The following is a 20,981-nucleotide window of genomic DNA, read 5'->3' as shown; positions in this document are numbered from 1 at the left end:
ACAAACAAACAAACAAACAAGCAATATAAAATGTCCCTTTCCCCCAAAGCGCTATAGCTCTCCTGTCCGCTAGATGGCCGTAGTGAGTCATTAGAACTACAAACTTCAAACCGGATATTTACATCCAGGTTGTTGTTGGTGTGCGGGACGTCACGGCAATGATTTTGACATGATGACTGATCAGCACGTGTGGACTTACTAAACTATATAAACGATAATAACAACTGAGATATATGTTAAATAACCCTCTGATCGCTGCATTCATGAACACGACATGTTGCCGACAGCACAACTAATGTTCCTGTGAGGGCTCGGAGGGATGATGATGTCATGATGATGAGGAGGAGTTGCGGAGCCTGGCCGATTATTCTACTCTACTTCAACACACATTCAGTGAGTGATCGGTACAAACATCATCATTCATAGCGGGTATGATATCAAAGGTTAACTTCAGTGGTTTTCATCCGGCCTTTTCATAATGCATATCAAGGTCCATTATTTACTCGGAATTTGAGCCTCAAGCGTATATTTTGTGTGTCATTGTTGGATAAGATGTTGTCCACATTCCATGATGTGGTACCGCGCATGCATTTAGGGGAGAGATAATAGCCCCTCTCGGAACCGCCTGGGTCTCAGAAATGTCAGAAACTTCAGTAGCATTGGGTTCTGACTTGTAGGGCTAGAGAGATAACTGACAAATAAGATGCATTGATCAAAAATAACAATTCTTCGTATGCTCAAATTGTGTCAGTAATGCAGATATTTAACAATAATATTCTTAAGAGCATATAACATCAAATGGATGCGTTATGCTCTTATGGGTCATTTAATTGGTTCCCCTTCAAGGACCACTGGTGGTCCCCGGACCACTGTTTGAGAAGTGCTGCTGTATAATAATTGCGGCTATCAAACGTTTAAACTTTATTTATTTCATGGACCCCCATAACTACGGGTATTTGTACAGTGGTTCTCAAACTTTTTCATTAAGGGAACTTTTTTTCTAGTTTGCAGAACAAAGCACAGGAAAGTATAGTTCAAATCAATACACTGATCGTTTTAATCTAACCCCTGAGAGTGTACAAATGCAATAGTACTAGTAGTAGTAGTGATAATAATCTGCCTGTGGAATAAGGTCGGATTGGATGTGTCCCTGCTCAGTACACAGTGACAGTTCTCCCCCCAAATCTCTGTAATGGGCCCATTTTCCCTGATGGCAAATTTGCACATACAGCTGATGCAACATGAAAACTCCTGTCGGACGGTCGTTAAAAGTAGATTTTTCTCTCTGTCATTGCCTCGTATTTCTAGGTAATTTAAATAATGTCATGCACATTTGTCCAGTGCATAGCCTACTGCAGGCCTTGTTGACTATAGCGGGCTTGCCTTGTTTGGCTGAGGCGAGGCAGTAGACTCCCTTTTCCCTGATAAGATATGTCGGAATTGTGACTCTATTGTGTATTTATGTTTAAACCTGTGGTTTCACAAAAGTCCACTATTGAGCATTGGCAACTTTCTGTCAATAAACTATATGAAGCGTTGGAAGACAAGTGTTCTTCTTTTGCTGTGTTTTTTTGCACCGGCAAAAGTTGGACATTTTGTGAAAGAAACCAAAGGTTTTACAGAGAGGACGATCCAAGTTGTCCATAGAGGTGCACAAAATTTGTTTTTAATTCAAACATTTTTAACTTTCCATGCCCTGTGACAGGGGTCCACGACCAAATACATATTGTTGCTGGGGAAACGAGGCTGACGGGGGTCCACGACCAAATACATATTGTTGCCGGGGAAACGAGGCTGACGGGGGTCCACGACCAAATACATATTGTTGCCGGGGAAACGAGGCCCAGCATGAAAGCGTGACGTCACAGCATGGCGTCACATCGCCTTATATAAACCGGCATGTATAATGAAATGAAACAGAGTGAATGGAAGCAGACAAGGAAGGAGGACGTACTAGTGCATTATGAAGTAAGAATCTAATATATCTGAGTTAGGTTAACGTTATAATACCTCTCTCCTCTCTCAGCTACTCAAAGAAGGCGGTCGCTTTCGATGATGCTCTGAGAAGTATATAGCAGCGCCGAAATACGGCTGCAGCTGGTGTAAACTCTGATTGTTGTCTCTATCCCCGTAATTGCAATAAGTGTCTGCACAACCAAATTTCACCCATGTTACTTGTAATGTGTTGTGACAATAAAGTCTATCTATCTATCTACCGGCTCTTCTCCGCCAAGACCTACTCACACAGAATAACATAACATCTGCAAGCTAGCTTGCGAGGGACTATCCGAGAAATCCCATGGATTTAAGCGAATGGCTGCTTTAATTGTCCCTTCTAAACCTGCTAACCTTTATATACTGTCCTCTACGTAAGGGCTTTACACTTTTACAGTCCTTTACTTAAAACACGATTCTCTCAAAGGCAGTAGAGAATCTCCACAACACATATCATTTTTTGGGGGTCCATGACACGAAATGGTTTGAGAAAACGAGAACCACCGATACAGCGAAACTCATACCTGTGTGAAGTGACTCAAGTGAGGGGCGCTCTTATAATCATATGTCATCTCATTCCGGCCAATCACAATTTGCGTCTTCACTTTTCCGTCTTACATTTTCGGCCCTCACATTTTATCCTCAATATGTACTTTGTTCAGCCAATTAATCCACGCTATGGGATGATCAGCCAATCTTCAGATCATCGCTCAAATTCACAAAAACACACAACGCTGGGCATAGGACAAACACAGGTTTTTCCAGAAAACTGTTTTACTGATTTTTTTAAATCGTCCTCAGTCCTCCGAGTAGTAGCTTGCAGCTAGCATTTCAACGTTTTTTTTTTTCTTATTCTAAACTGACCATGGATTTACTTCATGACGTTTGTCATTTGATCGTGTCATTCCCGGTGTATTTCTGTAGCATTCTGTCGACTAAACAAAGTACCACTGACTGATTTCACAGCCTCTTGTGTGAGTCATGACGGATGCGTTCAGCAGCAGCTCGGAGGCAGTCCTTCAGCGCGTGCTGGATGCACCAGCGGAGAGCAGCGTTCCTTTGGAGAGCCTGGAAGAGGTTTATCAGATCAAGAAGACCTGTGACTTCATCAGTCACAATCAGTACAAAAAGGTAGGCGCTGGCGGCACATGTTATACCGGGAAATGCACTCACTGTCTGTGTTCAATAGGCAAAGGCAGGATTTGACGCTGTAACGTTAAGAGCGTTATAGCGTTACTCTGTTATTCTCAGGCTTGACATTAACCCATTTAGACCTGAGTTAAAAACATTCACTTTGAAAGAATATATATTCAAAGATTTGTGCCACATTTTTACGATTTTTCAAAAATAGCAGACCTACAAGCTCGTATGAGCTTGTAGATCTGCTATTTTTCAATAGCTAAATTATAACATAATGTTTAAAACACCCAAAATGGATTAAGGTCACTGTTTTATTATCCTAATGTTCTATGGGTTATTATAGACTAAAATGCTTAAATTCTGCCTCAAATACAGTATACTTCTTTCTTTCAGTATGGTACTTTATTTATTTTTTACTTGATTTCACATAAATCCTCCGTATAGGTTGCCCTGCAGTTTCCTGATGAGCTACTGGTCGATGCAGTGGCCATAGCGGACGAGATAGAGAAGGGAACCCAAGCCAAAGCGTACATACTCGGAGACACGTCCTATGGCAGGTAACGGCGGGTACATGGAACACGACTGCAGGAGACTTCCATCTGCATTTGCAGACACAGATGAAGCAGCATGTGTTGACTTTGTTGACTAGAACTGGCAAAGAATGTTTGTCGACTACCTGACACAAACAAAATGAAAAACCAAGCTATGATGACTAAAGGCTAAATATACTGACAATTTCATCAACAAATCAAAACTACACTAAAATGTGAGGGAGAGGACTAATGGAGAACTAAAAACAGAAAGACTTGGTTGGACAACTGGTGTTGTGCTCTGAAAATAGCAGATCTACATGAGCTTGTAGATTGGCTATTTCCAGCATGCAACCAAGTGTAAAGCCTGCCAAAATACATTTTTGTAACTGTATTCTGTCGACTGAAATCTTACTATATTTAGTCGACTAAAACTAGACTACGACTAAAACATTTCAGATGACAAAAACTCAAGATTGTGTGCACATCTCAATGCCTATATTTAGGCCAAGTGCTGGATGTCAGGCATCAAGGCAAACATCAAGGAAGAGAAAGAACATCCGCACACTAGTTTCTAGAGCTCCATGAGACTTACTTTATTTAGAGGCAACGTTTCGACCTACTAGGTCTTCATCAGGCCAATATTTGTCTCAATATTATCAATATTTGTATTATGTAGTATAGACCTAGTAGGACAAAACGTTGCAATATTGCAAGCTTGTAGGTCTGCTATTTTAGAAAACGACTGACATAAAACATAGCTTTTTCAGAAAACTGTCATGATGTAGAAGACATTTCTCATTCAAAATGGGATAAAGCAAGTCTCATGGAGCTCTAGAAACTAGTGTGCGGATGTTCTTTCTCTTCCTAGATGACAAAAACTGCCATTTTGTTGCTGTCAATTTCTGTGACGCGGCCATTCACTCACCTCTCCTCCTCTTCCCGTTGCCGGTTGTCAGTTGCTGCGTGGACGAAGTGGCAGCGGAGCACACGTTAGCGGACTGCATGGTGCACTACGGCAGGGCGTGCCTCAGCCCCTCCCGGAGGCTGCCGCTCATGTACGTCTTCGAGAGGCGGCCCGTGGACCTGGAGAAGTGCGCGGCGTGCTTCAAAGAGCTCTATCCCGACGCGCAGAGTCACGTCGTAGTCCTGTACGACGTCAACTACGCCCACGTTATCGGTAAGGTGCTCCGACAGCAGCGTTGGGGGGGGGGGGGGGAGCACTTGCGTGTTTTTCTTTAGTAAAAGTATCAATACTGTAAGTAGAATTCCGGAATTCTAAAGGTTTTGGCATCAAACAGCAGAATGTCCCCATTTCATCAAGTTTTCAAATGTATGTAAACATCTTTTGATGCGACACATTGTGAACGGCTATTTTCAAATGCCCTAAATTAAGTATTGGAAATTGGAAAAGCTCAAGTCAAGTTCAAATACCTCAAAAGTACTATAGTACTATACTTAAGTAAATGTACTTACTGTACACCACTGTCCAAGAGGTTGAAACAGTGGAATAGTGTTTCACTTTGGATGAGACCTCCCTAGAATGTGATATTAATTAGATGATAAGTAGTGGAAGACATAGAATCACTGGCATGTGGTTAAAATACAATTAAAAGGTTGCTTATTGTATGTTCTTTTTTCCAAGACCATACATCAGATTGTATAAGCATGGCTTATCTTTACTGTGTTTAGTAGCTAATAAGACAGTCACGCGTACTCTAGTATGTCAATGTTTAAACAAAGGGAGTTTGTTTCACCTCGGTTTAGGGTTGTTAGTTCTAAGTTGTGAACTCAATATCTTCCCTCACTCAGACGATCTCCTCGCCCTCCTGACGCCAGAGTATCAGAACGTGGTCGCCTCAGCGCTCCTCGTGGACGGGGAACAGTGTCACGGTCAACGCGACGAGGCCCAAAGCGACGGCGAGGTCGTCTGCCAGTTCGGCAGGCGCTTCGCCCTGAAAAGCGGCACGAGCATCAAGGACTACGGCATGTTCTTCGTCGGCGTCAAGGGCGCCCCGGCCTTGAGGAACTTCATGATGACGTGGAACGGCTGCTCTTTCTGCTCCTTCGACCCGACGTCGGCGACGGGCCGCGCCGAGTCGGCGGGCGTCAACCGGGCCCTGATGAAGCGCTACTACGCCGTGGAGCGAGCCAAGGACGCCAACGTGGTGGGCATCCTGGTGGGCACGCTGGGCGTGGCGGACTACCTCGCCATCATCCAGCAGCTGAAGGGCGCCATCCGCAGGGCGGGCAAGAAGAGCTACGTGTTCGCCATGGGCAAGATCAACGTGGCCAAGCTGGCCAACTTCCTGGAGATCGACGTGTACGTGCTCATCGCCTGCCCCGAGAACTCCCTGCTGGACTCCAGCGAGTTCTACAGGCCCGTGGTCACGCCGTTCGAGATGGAGCTGGCCTGCAACAAGCACAGGGAGTGGTCGGAGGAGTACGTGACGGACTTTCGCCACCTGCTGCCAGGTACTGTACATACTGACCGCTTAAACCCTATAAATCATTGCTGTCGGCCCGGAATCTCCATATTTTAACTTTTTTGTGTGTGTTGTTTCTTCTTCGTTAATGAATAGATCATGAGCATCACACAAAAGCAAGTGACAGGTGGTCTTGTGTGAATAAAAATAGAGAACAATGAATCGTAAATGGTGCAAATATACTACATCATTCAACATTACATTACATGATTAATAATCACCAATATGCAGATCATAAGTGCAAGATGCCAAATGTATGCATATTTCACACCAAAAATATCTGGTGTGATCTGCTATTTTTGAAAAAACCTTGAAAATGTGGCGTGAAACTTTGAATATTATTATTTCACAGTGAACATCTTTAACTCAAATCTTAGCTTCTGGAGAGTCCCTGGAACAACATATTTTCAGTCAAATACAGATAATTCTGGGGGTCCTTGACATGAAATAGTTTGAGAACCACTGATATAAAAACAGGGCTTTCAGAAAAACAGATTTTTCTGAAAATGATTTAGAAGACATTGTAGAATATGTTCTCGGCTCTTAATGGGTTTAGCAACAGAGGAAAGAAGGGCACAAATACATTGCAAATATGTCAGTGTCATATATGTTCATTGCTGGCACATACAGTTTAGAAGCATGAAAGGTGAGTCGAGATGTGAACGTAGGGAAGGTCCTAAAGCGACTGAAGGATGAAATAGATATTCATTGCCCTCTCTGTTCCAGGCGGGCTGAGTCACGTGCCCTTGACCGGCGAGGAGGAGGAGAGTGACGACGACGACACGGACGTGTCGCTGATCACCGGAGCGCTGCGAACACGGCACATGATCCGCGACGGACCCCCGCCTCGACCGTCCGACGCCTCGGTGGTCCTGAGGAACCCCTCGCTCACTGTGGCCAACACCAACGCTGCAGGTACACGCACACACACACATATACATGTTGCATGCAGAATTAGGCCTCTTTCAGACGGCGACGGTCTCCAGATAAAACGGCAAAGTCCCGTGTTGCGTTCTCATTTTTTATTGACTCTTTACACGAGAACGCACACTTATGAAGGCGCTATAATGTCGCCGGTAGGTAGGAAGGTGGCGGTAACGGGCTGGGGGTGCATACTTAGTTTAGACTAGTCATTGGTTAGACATGGGTTAAGGTTAGGTTTAGGTGTGCTGCCCCGTGGGAGGTTAGGTTTAGGGTGAGGGTTTGAGATAGGTTGTAGTTAAGAAGAACCTGGTAGCTCCCCCTTCACACAACCCTATCAGGGTTTTGAATGGCGCTTCCAGACCACAACGGGGTTGTGGCCGTCGCTCGCTGCCTGCTTTCTACTAACGCATGGAGTGACACACAGGCTGACAGGCAGAGTGTGCCACGGGATGGTTGTATATTTTATAATACATTAGGCTACATAAAAGCTGCTGCCGCCTATCACAAGGCATTTTATTCACTGATGAGTGGTGCTTTGTAGGCGATGAGGGAGGCTTGTTCATTGTAGGAACTCCATTATATCATATATGGCTCTGCATCCATGTATGAAAGAATAGGTGTTGTGAGCCAACGTGAGCCATGATGTCATACGTTTTGCGGATTCACCGTTTTGCTTGTTTACATGGAGACGGGAGGAAGCGGCCTTCTCGAATATTTACACTCTGGAAGGTGTTTTCACTTTGTTGCTTTTTCAACCTCCTGAAAACACCCTTCTCGTCTAAAGGGACCCCAGCAAACGATACTATTTTTTGCCGTTTTCTATGAACACCGTTCTCGTGTAAAGACCACCTAAGTCTGTTCCGTTGTATTCTGGAATTCTGGAATGGAGACTAAAGGCCTTAAAAAATGTGCGATTGAAGCTCTATTATCTAACCTTAAATGTTATTTTGTCCAATCTGTATGGTAGAGTATGGTAGACCTGACGTCGAAATGAAAAAAAAAAGCACACACGTGTGAACTGAGTGGTGCAATTCCCCCCTCCCCCCCCCCCCCCCCCTCTCTCTCTCTCTCTCTCTCTCTCACTCTCTCTCATTAGAGTCACTACCCCTCTCACTGTTTCTGGCGCCCCCTACTGCTATTATTAAGTCACATACTCATGCTCACACAGACACACAAACAAGTACGAGACAGACACACACACAGACACACAAACAAGTACGAGGACATTGCAAGCTGGTTGTAGGAGTGGTTGCACCACTCAAAAAGGCTTCTGAAAGAATATATATTCAAAGATTTGTGCCACATTTTCGCGATTTTTCAGAAATAGAAGACCTACAAGCTCGTGGTGCGCTTTGAGCTTGTAGATCTGCTATTTTTCATTAGTATGAGTATCTTCATACAATATAACTTGGGGTGGTTGTATTTGGTCTCCCTGCTCTTCTATATACCATTCAGATCCTGTGTCTGGTTTGACACATAATATTGTTTCTGGTTTGACACAGACATGAAATGTCTCCCCTGAGAAAGCAGGCAGGCTCTAACAAGCTATTGTCTGCAGTGACGTGCGTAGGAGACCCAGGTTCAAATCCAGGGTAGTACAGTATACTTTAATACAGCTTCAATTCACCCGGAGATATAATAAATGTCGTCAGGAGTACTGTATATCGACACGCAAAGTGAATATTACTAAAGCTACACAATTTCTTATTCAGGAATGAGGTGCACTTTCATATCGTTTGTTCATGCCCCGTGATCTTTAAAGACCTTACAGGCCAATATGTGTGTTTAATACCCAGGTTCTATGTTCCCCACCATGCAAAAAAGGTTCTTTGTTTCCCCACTTAGAATAAACCTAAACCAGAAACCTAACCTAGTAATTTTAGTAATTCTAGTAAGACTAAAAGTATTTTAGCAACTTAGTCTTAGTGTTAGTAGCAAAGTCTGATTTACCGTAAGCTCAGTCTTTGAACAATCCATTGAACTTTAGGCCTGCCTAAAGTTCAACAAGGATGGCAAAAACAAACATTCTTTGTTCTGTACTTATACAATTGTATAGTACAAAACACTGAAGTCCTTAAAGACCTTACAGTTAAATATGTGAGGCATTTATAAGGCATGGTTAAAAACACTTATCTTTTTCATGTCTTGCAGCGTCCTTCTTGGCCGGTCGTAGCTGGCAGGGTTTAGAACGGAAGCTGGGAGAGACGCCTGTGGTGAAGGCGGTGGAGGGGAGGAGAGGCATAGCTATCGCTTATGAAGAGGAGGGAGCATCCTGATCTGTGGTGAACGCAGTGGAGGGGAGGAGAGGAGAGGTAAATGGTGCATTTATATAGCGCCATTATCCAAGGCGCTTTACATAGATTGTGCATTACATGCACCCGTTCACACACCGATGGCGGAGGAAACCATGCAAGGCACCAACCTGCACATCGGAAGCAATTAGGGGGTTCAGAGTCTTGCTCAAGGAGACAAGGACACTAATTCTGGGGGAAGCCCGGGATCGAACCGGGAACCTCATGGTTCCCACCTGGCTGTTCTACCGGCCACTCTACCCCTGAGCCACTGCTGCTATCGCTTATGAAGAGGAGGGAACATCCTGATGAACATTTCACCCATTAACCCCTTTTGGTGTTAGCATTATGCTATGCTTTAGCTATTGAAAAATAGCAGGTCTACAAGCTCGTAGGTTCTGCTATTTTTGAAAAATCGAAGAACGACTGACATAGAAACATACTGTAGCTTTTTCAGAAAACTGTCGGGATGTAGAAGACATTTTTAGAATCTGATCTCAGGTCAAAATGGGTTAAGATTCTACAAAGGCCTAACCCTAACCCTCAAATCAGTATTTCTCACACTTTATACCCATCTAGATCGGGAACCCCTATGCGTATAACTATATACCTTTTCAATCCGGGAATCCCCTTTTGGGGTGGTCGTTGCTATGCGCAGAATATAACGACATACATTTTCTGCTTTTCAGAATCTGCCTCGGGTCTAAATGGGTTAAAGATTTTAGCAGATGTACTTGTATATCTGCCATTTTGTCAATAGCTACGGAGCATGTAATTAATGTTATTAGTTGTAAATGATCCATGACAATGGCAGTGTTAATATGTATTATTGATATTTATATTCTCACTGTGGTCCTGTTTTGATACAGACCACTATCGCCAAGCTGTAGATTTGTCTATTTTAACCTTTTGTCCTGCTCATGAATCATTGTGCAAAGTTTGCAAACATATAAACTTCTCGCAAAAAGTAAGACTGGTTTCAATGCTATTTGGAATGACCATACTGCAATGTTTAATGTTTAAAAATGTAACTCTGCATTTATGTTGTTAGGGGCAGAAGAATAATTTTCTTAAAGCTGCAATATTCATTTGCTCAGAGAGGCTTACATTTTTCACTTGAAAAGCAAAATCCTAACATTTTCTTTAGATATTGGTCCAATGTTTTTGAAAGTTTCGTGCAGATTGCTCAAAATACCCCAGGAGGAGATGAATTCAAAATGGAGGGAGATCTAAAGGTCAGAGGGCATACAGTATATATTGAAGTTTCATGGCTGTAGGTCAAGCGGTTTATGAGCTATGACTGTTCAAAGTTAGCATTTTGCAATTGATTGCTATATAGCGCCACTCTTTGGCCAATGCTTGTGATTTTCATGTCTTTTCAGTTTGGCATGTATATCCCTCTATCAAAATAATAATAATAATAATAATGGATTGCATTTTATAGCGCTTTTCTATGCACTACATGCCTACTCAAGTGCTTACAATGGTCCATTCATTCATACATTGGGAGGTGAAGCGGCGAACAGTCAACGCCAGCGTCCTCACTTCCCACATTCACACACCAATGGTGGCAACCACTGGAGGCAATGTGGGGTTCAGTGTCTTGCCCAGCAAGGACACTTCGACATGTGGACAGGAGCCGGGATTCGAACCGCCGACCCACGGATCATTGGACGACCCACTCTAGTCTCTGAGTCACAGCCGCCCTCCCAAGTTTAATAAAAAACAAATGAAGGGGGGAAAAGCGACTGCACAGTTAAGCCAGAACTGCGAGAAGTGGCGGAACAATACAACTAACAAAAGCGACGGCATGCAGCAGGCCGCCTAAAAATTCAAACAAATTGTCATTGATAGCTTTGATCAATCAGAGTTTGCTGCTTATGCTAGATAGAGAAGTTATGTCAGCCTGAGAAAAAAAACATCTGTTGTAAGAGTTAATCCCATATGTATTCAATTCAATTAAGATTTATTATAAAATAACCACAGATGAACTGGGGCCCCCCAAATAACCACAGATGAACTGGGGACCCCCCAAATAACCACAGATGAACTGGGGGGTCCCAAAATAACCACAGATGAACTGGGGACCCCCCAAATAACCACAGATGAACTGGGGGGTCCCAAAATAACCACAGATGAACTGGGGGCCCCCAAAATAACCACAGATGAACTGGGGCCCCCCAAAATAATCACAGATGAACTGGGGACCCCCAAAATAATCACATTTGAACTGGGTATCCCTCAAAATATCCACTTTAGAACTGGGGACCCCCCAAAATAACCACAGATGAACTGGGCCCCCCCAAAATAACCACAGATGAACTGGGGACCCCCCAAAATAACCACAGATGAACTGGGGACCCCCAAAATAATCACATTTGAACTGGGTAGCCCTCAAAATAACCACTTTAGAACTGGGGACCCCCCAAAATAACCACAGATGAACGGGACCCCCCAAAATAACCACAGATGAACTGGGGACCCCCCAAAATAACCACAGATGAGCTGTGGACCCCCCAAAATAACCACAGATGAACTGTGGACCCCCCAAAATAACCACAGATGAGCTGTGGACCCCCCAAAATAACCACAGATGAACTGTGGACCCCCCAAAATAACCACAGATGAGCTGTGGACCCCCCAAAATAACCACAGATGAACTGTGGACCCCCCAAAATAACCACAGATGAACTGTGGACCCCCCAAAATAACCACAGATGAGCTGTGGACCCCCCAAAATAACCACAGATGAGCTGTGGACCCCCCAAAATAACCACAGATGAACTGTGGACCCCCCAAAATAACCACAGATGAACTGTGGACCCCCCAAAATAACCACAGATGAACTGGGGACCCCCAACATAACCACATTAGAACTGGGCCCCAAAATAATCTTTTTTGAGCTGGGGACCCTGACAAGCTCACAACACCTTGTTGCGAGATTGAATAACATTAGACCAGTATTTGCTTCTGTACAATATACAATATACAATGATTTAATACCACAATGCAATGATAGATTCAGTTAAATCCATTTTACAGCTCTTATAAGAGGGGATCACTGTTGAGCATATTATTTCTGCTCAGAGATTCTATTCACAATCACAACGAGCAGAAATGACTCCATTTATCTATTCATAGACACTCCACCAGAGGGAGTACTCCCTGCACTTTAAATGGCCAATGAAACGCATGATTATTTATTTTACACCTGAATGTAGAATTAAACTTCATGTGGGTCAACTCAATATTGGCTTAAGCTTAGGTAACATGTACATTTTGACTTGTATCAAAATGTATCTTAAACCATTCTGGGCGTTTGGTGTTTTGAACATTATGTTACACTTTAGCTATGGAAAAATAGCAGATGCTTTTTTGGGTCCTTGGCCAAATACAGATCATTCTGGGGGTCCTTGACATGAAAATGTTTGAGCACCACTGACATAAAAACATTGGTTTTTCAGAAAACTGTCAAAAAAGCCTTTTTGTAGAATGGTCCTCAGGTCTAAATGGGTTAACTGGTATACAACCATCCCCCTCGTACATCTGATTTGTGTTCCATTGGGGACTCAATGGGTTGAGGCAAGGCAGACCATTACGTACATCTATCTGTACACAAAGATCATTCAACTTGTTTTAACCAATTCTGACCTGAGATCAGATTCATACGAGGTTTTCCACTGGATACACACTGGTCCGATGAACCCATTCTGACCTGAGATCAGATTCTAAAAATGTCAGTCGTTCTTAGATTTTTCAAAAATAGCAGAACTACAAGCTCGTATCGCGCCATTCGGTGGTGCGATATGAGCTTGTAGATCTGCTATTTTTCAATAGCTAAAGCATAACATGATGCCAACACCAAAATGGGTGCCCGGTCAGAATGGGTTAACTACATTTAAATAGAAATAAAGAATAATGAACAGAATCTATACGAATATTGGAATCAGAGAGCTGCACCTGAGCGGTAAGAAACACACACACACCTGCAGAGACCATCAAAAAGTGACTTTACCAATACGTTATTATGAATGGTTGTGTAACCTTATTTCCAGTATACATTATGATGTTCATCTCATGTTATTCATCCTCGTGCCCTGGCTATGATACATTATATGACGTACAGTAAGAGACGAGATGTCTCTCTTAGGCCTGATAGCTATTGTTTATGGTACAGCTTGTCCTTGTGCAGACGTAGAATACGCACATCGACAGGCTGGGTGCTGGGCTAAAAGAAACTTAAGTGAATTGGATGGAGCCCGCACACCATAGGTACTAGCAAGACGTTCTTTATTTAAATACTGACAACGTTTCGATCTGTTAGATCTTCATCAGGTCATGTGAACATACACACAAGTTTGTACATTTATAATAAGGGAGTGCCCCCATTACCCAATCAAAAACACCACATTTTGGTGCCCCTCCCATCACTACAGGTGTGACTCGTCAACCCTGAGTGAGTGGGTGGGGACCCAGACATATTGATGTGAATATAGTCTGTTCAGAAGATTTAATTAGATTTTAAAATAAAATGTTTTTAACTAGTGCACTAAATCTTTCGATCTAACAGATCGAAACGTTGTCAGTATTTAAATAAAGAACTCAATGTCCATCTCTACTGTACCACAGGCCTGTCCGTATACTCAATGTCCATCTCTACTGTACCACAGGCCTGTCCTTATACTCAATGTCCATCTCTACTGTACCACAGGCCTGTCCGTATACTCAATGTCCATCTCTACTGTACCACAGGCCTGTCCGTATACTCAATGTCCATCTCTACTGTACCACAGGCCTGTCCTTATACTCAATGTCCATCTCTACTGTACCACAGGCCTGTCCTTATACTCAATGTCCATCTCTACTGTACCACAGGCCTGTCCTTATACTCAATGTCCATCTACTGTACCACAGGCCTGTCCTTATACTCAATGTCCATCTCTACTGTACCACAGGCCTGTCCTTATACTCAATGTCCATCTCTACTGTACCACAGGCCTGTCCTTATACTCAATGTCCATCTACTGTACCACAGGCCTGTCCTTATACTCAATGTCCATCTCTACTGTACCACAGGCCTGTCCTTACTGTATACTCAATGTCCATCTCTACTGTACCACAGGCCTGTCCTTACTGTATACTCAATGTCCATCTACTGTACCACAGGCCTGTCCGTATACTCAATGTCCATCTACTGTACCACAGGCCTGTCCTTATACTCAATGTCCATCTCTACTGTACCACAGGCCTGTCCTTATACTCAATGTCCATCTACTGTACCACAGGCCTGTCCTTATACTCAATGTCCATCTCTACTGTACCACAGGCCTGTCCTTATACTCAATGTCCATCTCTACTGTACCACAGGCCTGTCCTTATACTCAATGTCCATATCTACTGTACCACAGGCCTGTCCTTATACTCAATGTCCATCTCTACTGTACCACAGGCCTGTCCTTATACTCAATGTCCATCTCTACTGTACCACAGGCCTGTCCTTATACTCAATGTCCATCTCTACTGTACCACAGGCCTGTCCTTATACTCAATGTCCATCTACTGTACCACAGGCCTGTCCTTATACTCAATGTCCATCTCTACTGTACCACAGGCCTGTCCTTATACTCAATGTCCATCTCTACTGTACCACAGGCCTGTCCTTATACTCAATGTCCATCTCTACTGTACCACAGGCCTGTCCTTATACTCAATGTCCATATCTACTGTACCACAGGCCTGTCCTTATACTCAATGTCCATCTCTACTGTACCACAGGCCTGTCCTTATACTCAATGTCCATCTATTGTACCACAGGCCTGTCCTTATACTCAATGTCCATCTACTGTACCACAGGCCTGTCCTTATACTCAATGTCCATCTCTACTGTACCACAGGCCTGTCCTTATACTCAATGTCCATCTACTGTACCACAGGCCTGTCCGTATACTCAATGTCCATCTACTGTACCACAGGCCTGTCCTTATACTCAATGTCCATCTCTACTGTACCACAGGCCTGTCCTTATACTCAATGTCCATCTACTGTACCACAGGCCTGTCCGTATACTCAATGTCCATCTACTGTACCACAGGCCTGTCCGTATACTCAATGTCCATCTACTGTACCACAGGCCTGTCCGTATACTCAATGTCCATCTACTGTACCACAGGCCTGTCCTTATACTCAATGTCCATCTACTGTACCACAGGCCTGTCCTTATACTCAATGTCCATCTACTGTACCACAGGCCTGTCCGTATACTCAATGTCCATCTACTGTACCACAGGCCTGTCCTTATACTCAATGTCCATCTACTGTACCACAGGCCTGTCCTTATACTCAATGTCCATCTACTGTACCACAGGCCTGTCCGTATACTCAATGTCCATCTACTGTACCACAGGCCTGTCCTTATACTCAATGTCCATCTATTGTACCACAGGCCTGTCCGTATACTCAATGTCCATCTACTGTACCACAGGCCTGTCCGTATACTCAATGTCCATCTACTGTACCACAGGCCTGTCCGTATACTCAATGTCCATCTACTGTACCACAGGCCTGTCCATATACTCAATGTCCATCTACTGTACCACAGGCCTGTCCTTATACTCAATGTCCATCTCTACTGTACCACAGGCCTGTCCTTATACTCAATGTCCATCTACTGTACCACAGGCCTGTCCGTATACTCAATGTCCATCTCTACTGTACCACAGGCCTGTCCGTATACTCAATGTCCATCTACTGTACCACAGGCCTGTCCGTATACTCAATGTCCATCTACTGTACCACAGGCCTGTCCGTATACTCAATGTCCATCTACTGTACCACAGGCCTGTCCATATACTCAATGTCCATCTACTGTACCACAGGCCTGTCCTTATACTCAATGTCCATCTCTACTGTACCACAGGCCTGTCCATATACTCAATGTCCATCTACTGTACCACAGGCCTGTCCTTATACTCAATGTCCATCTCTACTGTACCACAGGCCTGTCCATATACTCAATGTCCATCTACTGTACCACAGGCCTGTCCTTATACTCAATGTCCATCTACTGTACCACAGGCCTGTCCTTATACTCAATGTCCATATCTACTGTACCACAGGCCTGTCCGTATACTCAATGTCCATCTACTGTACCACAGGCCTGTCCGTATACTCAATGTCCATCTACTGTACCACAGGCCTGTCCTTATACTCAATGTCCATCTACTGTACCACAGGCCTGTCCTTATACTCAATGTCCATCTCTACTGTACCACAGGCCTGTCCTTATACTCAATGTCCATCTACTGTACCACAGGCCTGTCCTTATACTCAATGTCCATCTATTGTACCACAGGCCTGTCCTTATACTCAATGTCCATCTATTGTACCACAGGCCTGTCCTTATACTCAATGTCCATCTCTACTGTACCACAGGCCTGTCCGTATACTCAATGTCCATCTACTGTACCACAGGCCTGTCCGTATACTCAATGTCCATCTACTGTACCACAGGCCTGTCCTTATACTCAATGTCCATCTACTGTACCACAGGCCTGTCCTTATACTCAATGTCCATCTACTGTACCACAGGCCTGTCCGTATACTCAATGTCCATCTCTACTGTACCACAGGCCTGTCCTTATACTCAATGTCCATCTCTACTGTACCACAGGCCTGTCCTTATACTCAATGTCCATCTCTACTGTACCACAGGCCTGTCCTTATACTCAATGTCCATCTACTGTACCACAGGCCTGTCCGTATACTCAATGTCCATCTCTACTGTACCACAGGCCTGTCCTTATACTCAATGTCCATCTCTACTGTACCACAGGCCTGTCCTTATACTCAATGTCCATCTCTACTGTACCACAGGCCTGTCCTTATACTCAATGTCCATCTCTACTGTACCACAGGCCTGTCCTTATACTCAATGTCCATCTACTGTACCACAGGCCTGTCCTTATACTCAATGTCCATCTCTACTGTACCACAGGCCTGTCCTTATACTCAATGTCCATATCTACTGTACCACAGGCCTGTCCTTATACTCAATGTCCATCTCTACTGTACCACAGGCCTGTCCTTATACTCAATGTCCATCTCTACTGTACCACAGGCCTGTCCTTATACTCAATGTCCATCTACTGTACCACAGGCCTGTCCTTATACTCAATGTCCATCTCTACTGTACCACAGGCCTGTCCTTATACTCAATGTCCATCTACTGTACCACAGGCCTGTCCTTATACTCAATGTCCATCTCTACTGTACCACAGGCCTGTCCGACTACTCAATGTCCATCTACTGTACCACAGGCCTGTCCTTATACTCAATGTCCATCTACTGTACCACAGGCCTGTCCTTATATTCAATGTCCATCTACTGTACCACAGGCCTGTCCTTATACTCAATGTCCATCTACTGTACCACAGGCCTGTCCTTATACTCAATGTCCATCTACTGTACCACAGGCCTGTCCTTATACTCAATGTCCATCTACTGTACCACAGGCCTGTCCTTATATTCAATGTCCATCTACTGTACCACAGGCCTGTCCGTATACTCAATGTCCATCTACTGTACCACAGGCCTGTCCTTATACTCAATGTCCATCTACTGTACCACAGGCCTGTCCTTATACTCAATGTCCATCTACTGTACCACAGGCCTGTCCTTATACTCAATGTCCATCTCTACTGTACCACAGGCCTGTCCGTATACTCAATGTCCATCTCTACTGTACCACAGGCCTGTCCTTATACTCAATGTCCATCTACTGTACCACAGGCCTGTCCTTACTGTATACTCAATGTCCATCTCTACTGTACCACAGGCCTGTCCTCATACTCAATGTCCATCTACTGTACCACAGGCCTGTCCTTATACTCAATGTCCATCTCTACTGTACCACAGGCCTGTCCTTACTGTATACTCAATGTCCATCTACTGTACCACAGGCCTGTCCGTATACTCAATGTCCATCTACTGTACCACAGGCCTGTCCGTATACTCAATGTCCATCTACTGTACCACAGGCCTGTCCTTATACTCAATGTCCATCTACTGTACCACAGGCCTGTCCTTATACTCAATGTCCATCTACTGTACCACAGGCCTGTCCTTATACTCAATGTCCATCTACTGTACCACAGGCCTGTCCTTATACTCAATGTCCATCTACTGTACCACAGGCCTGTCCGTATACTCAATGTCCATCTACTGTACCACAGGCCTGTCCGTATACTCAATGTCCATCTACTGTACCACAGGCCTGTCCGTATACTCAATGTCCATCTACTGTACCACAGGCCTGTCCTTACTGTATACTCAATGTCCATCTACTGTACCACAGGCCTGTCCTTATACTCAATGTCCATCTCTACTGTACCACAGGCCTGTCCTTATACTCAATGTCCATCTACTGTACCACAGGCCTGTCCTTATACTCAATGTCCATCTCTACTGTACCACAGGCCTGTCCTTACTGTATACTCAATGTCCATCTACTGTACCACAGGCCTGTCCGTATACTCAATGTCCATCTCTACTGTACCACAGGCCTGTCCGTATACTCAATGTCCATCTCTACTGTACCACAGGCCTGTCCGTATACTCAATGTCCATCTACTGTACCACAGGCCTGTCCTTATACTCAATGTCCATCTACTGTACCACAGGCCTGTCCTTATACTCAATGTCCATCTCTACTGTACCACAGGCCTGCCCGTGCATCGCCCTTCGATTTTTCAAAAATAGCAGACCTACAAGCTCGTATCGCGCCACTCGGTGGCGCGATATGAGCTTGTAGATCTGCTATTTTTAAATAGCTAAAGCATAACATGATGCTGACACCAAATTGGTTGCCCGGTCAGAATGGGTTAAAGATCTGTAAGGCTCGAACAAAGCCAACTCGGAACATGACACAGAAATTGTGACAATAGCCAATCTGCAAGTTCATAGCAACTTAGCAACGCAAGCAATTGTCAGCTTAATTCTAGATCTGCTATTTCCACAGTCAAACTAAATGTAACGCCTCAACTCCTACAATTCCAAGTGCCTGTCAGGGTGGGGCGTTCCGAGTTCAGATATTATTTTGGGGGGTTCCCAGTTCAAATAGGATTATCTTGGGGGGGTTCCCACTTCCCAGTTCAAATAGGATTATGTTTGGGGGGTGACAGCCTGAAAAGGTTTGAGAACACCGCCACCTTCTAAGTAGTGCCTCTGACCTTGTTATCTCCTATTACTGATTAGAGCTTAGTCATTCATGTGTGTATTTGAAGGGGAGGCATACTATCATCCGACAGAGCATTGCTCCGACGGGGCAATGCTCCGAGGTGCGCTGCGGGTCGGGAGAAGGTTGCGGTTAGGTTTAGGTGTCTGCCCCGGGGGAGGTTAGGGTTAGGGTGAGGGAGGAGGTAGGTTGTCGTTCGGACCAATGCTCCGTCGGATGAAAGTACTGCACTCTATTTGAAGAAGCAGACAGTCGTAGAAGCAGTACTCGGATTCTTTCACTATAAAGTAAGTTGGAAAAACTCGGTTACAAGTACATTTTTACTTGAGAAGCATTTCCATCAAAATATACAGTATAGAACAAACAAAGTAAAAACAAAACAAATGAGGATAAATAACACTTGGATCTGTAGTCTCCCTGTATACTAGGGTCACAAACAGACCGTGTGCATCCTTCATGATGCTGGTAGTGGCAGCCTTATTCCTACACCTGTCGATGGTAAATGTCACCGAGGGCAGGAAGGCTGCATCCAATGATCTTTAGGGCAGACTTCAGCACCCGCTGTCTGCCTCAGAGCAGCTTCCATGACACACAGCCATAGACATATAAACGTAGACGCCCTTTCAGGCTCTGGAGCGTATGTGCTGAGCGGAAATGATGCGCTGTGATTGGCCAGTAATCACTTAAGTGACGTAATGTGCCTTCCACACTTCCGGCATACTTCCTTCCCCAGTGTAAATTCTTCCTTCAACACACATCGCTCCAACCAACTGCAGCTACTATTTTTTTTTAATATCTATGGTTAGAATGCTCTCCACCGCATACCAATAATATAATGTGGAAATAATAGGCATAATAGAATAGAACTTGGCAACAGTTAAAAGCACAGGAGCACCAATTAAAAGTAGCCTGGGTTCCAGCCTCATGATTCTCTGCGTTCCGCGGATCTGAAAAAAATAAAGATTGTGGAGCTGAAAATCTTTTGAAATATAATTGTTTTATGTAGGAAAAGAAAATGGGATATTTACTGACCTGCGAATGGGTCCCGGCCCAGTGTTTGGGAACCACTGCTGTAGAAAGCATGAACAATAGAGTGTCACAGTCCCGCTCCCCCTCGAGAGACCCGGAAAAGAATTCCCCGTTCATTTTCCTCATAGACTTTTCAGAAAGTATTTATTTAAAGACATTTACGCCGCGGACAAAGCCAACTCTTGTCGTGACAAACCATGACAATAAACACAATGTTTTGGGCCGAACAAATAATTAGAAAGAAGAAAAAAACGGCAGGTTACAACACTTTTTGTTGTTGTTTTACTTCAAAATATTGTGTGTTTTTTGTCATGATTTGTCACAACTCGAGTTGGCTTCTTACGACGCTTAAAAG

General features: G+C 44.1%; 2 protein-coding genes across 2 annotated transcripts in view; both read left to right on the top strand.

The window, feature by feature from the left end:
• Positions 1-20,981, top strand: part of pomp (proteasome maturation protein) — a 102,972-nt gene that overhangs the window by 14,433 nt on the left and 67,558 nt on the right. The gene's annotated exons all lie outside the window — the stretch shown is intronic.
• dph2 (diphthamide biosynthesis 2) lies at positions 160-10,279 on the top strand. Its single transcript, XM_083778095.1, has 7 exons — positions 160-393; positions 2,962-3,126; positions 3,580-3,692; positions 4,625-4,845; positions 5,478-6,140; positions 6,878-7,066; positions 9,227-10,279. Exons 2-7 carry the CDS (start codon positions 2,977-2,979, stop codon positions 9,349-9,351), a joined length of 1,461 nt encoding a protein of 486 aa, XP_083634221.1. The 5' UTR covers positions 160-393; positions 2,962-2,976; the 3' UTR covers positions 9,352-10,279.

This window comes from Protomyctophum parallelum, assembly GCF_964188405.1.
Source record: "Protomyctophum parallelum genome assembly, chromosome: 12".
Lineage (NCBI taxonomy): Eukaryota > Metazoa > Chordata > Actinopteri > Myctophiformes > Myctophidae > Protomyctophum > Protomyctophum parallelum.
The sequence above is the reverse complement of the archived record's forward strand: the minus strand, read 5'-3'. Positions and strand labels throughout refer to the sequence as shown.

Excerpts from the sequence above, each read along its gene's own strand:
- dph2 (XM_083778095.1), top strand. The coding sequence starts at position 2,977 with ATGACGGATGCGTTCAGCAGCAGCTCGGAGGCAGTCCTTCAGCGCGTG. Across the intron at positions 4,846-5,477 it reads CAACTACGCCCACGTTATCG|ACGATCTCCTCGCCCTCCTG; the intron begins GTAAGGTGCTCC and ends TCCCTCACTCAG. Across the intron at positions 7,067-9,226 it reads GGCCAACACCAACGCTGCAG|CGTCCTTCTTGGCCGGTCGT; the intron begins GTACACGCACAC and ends CATGTCTTGCAG.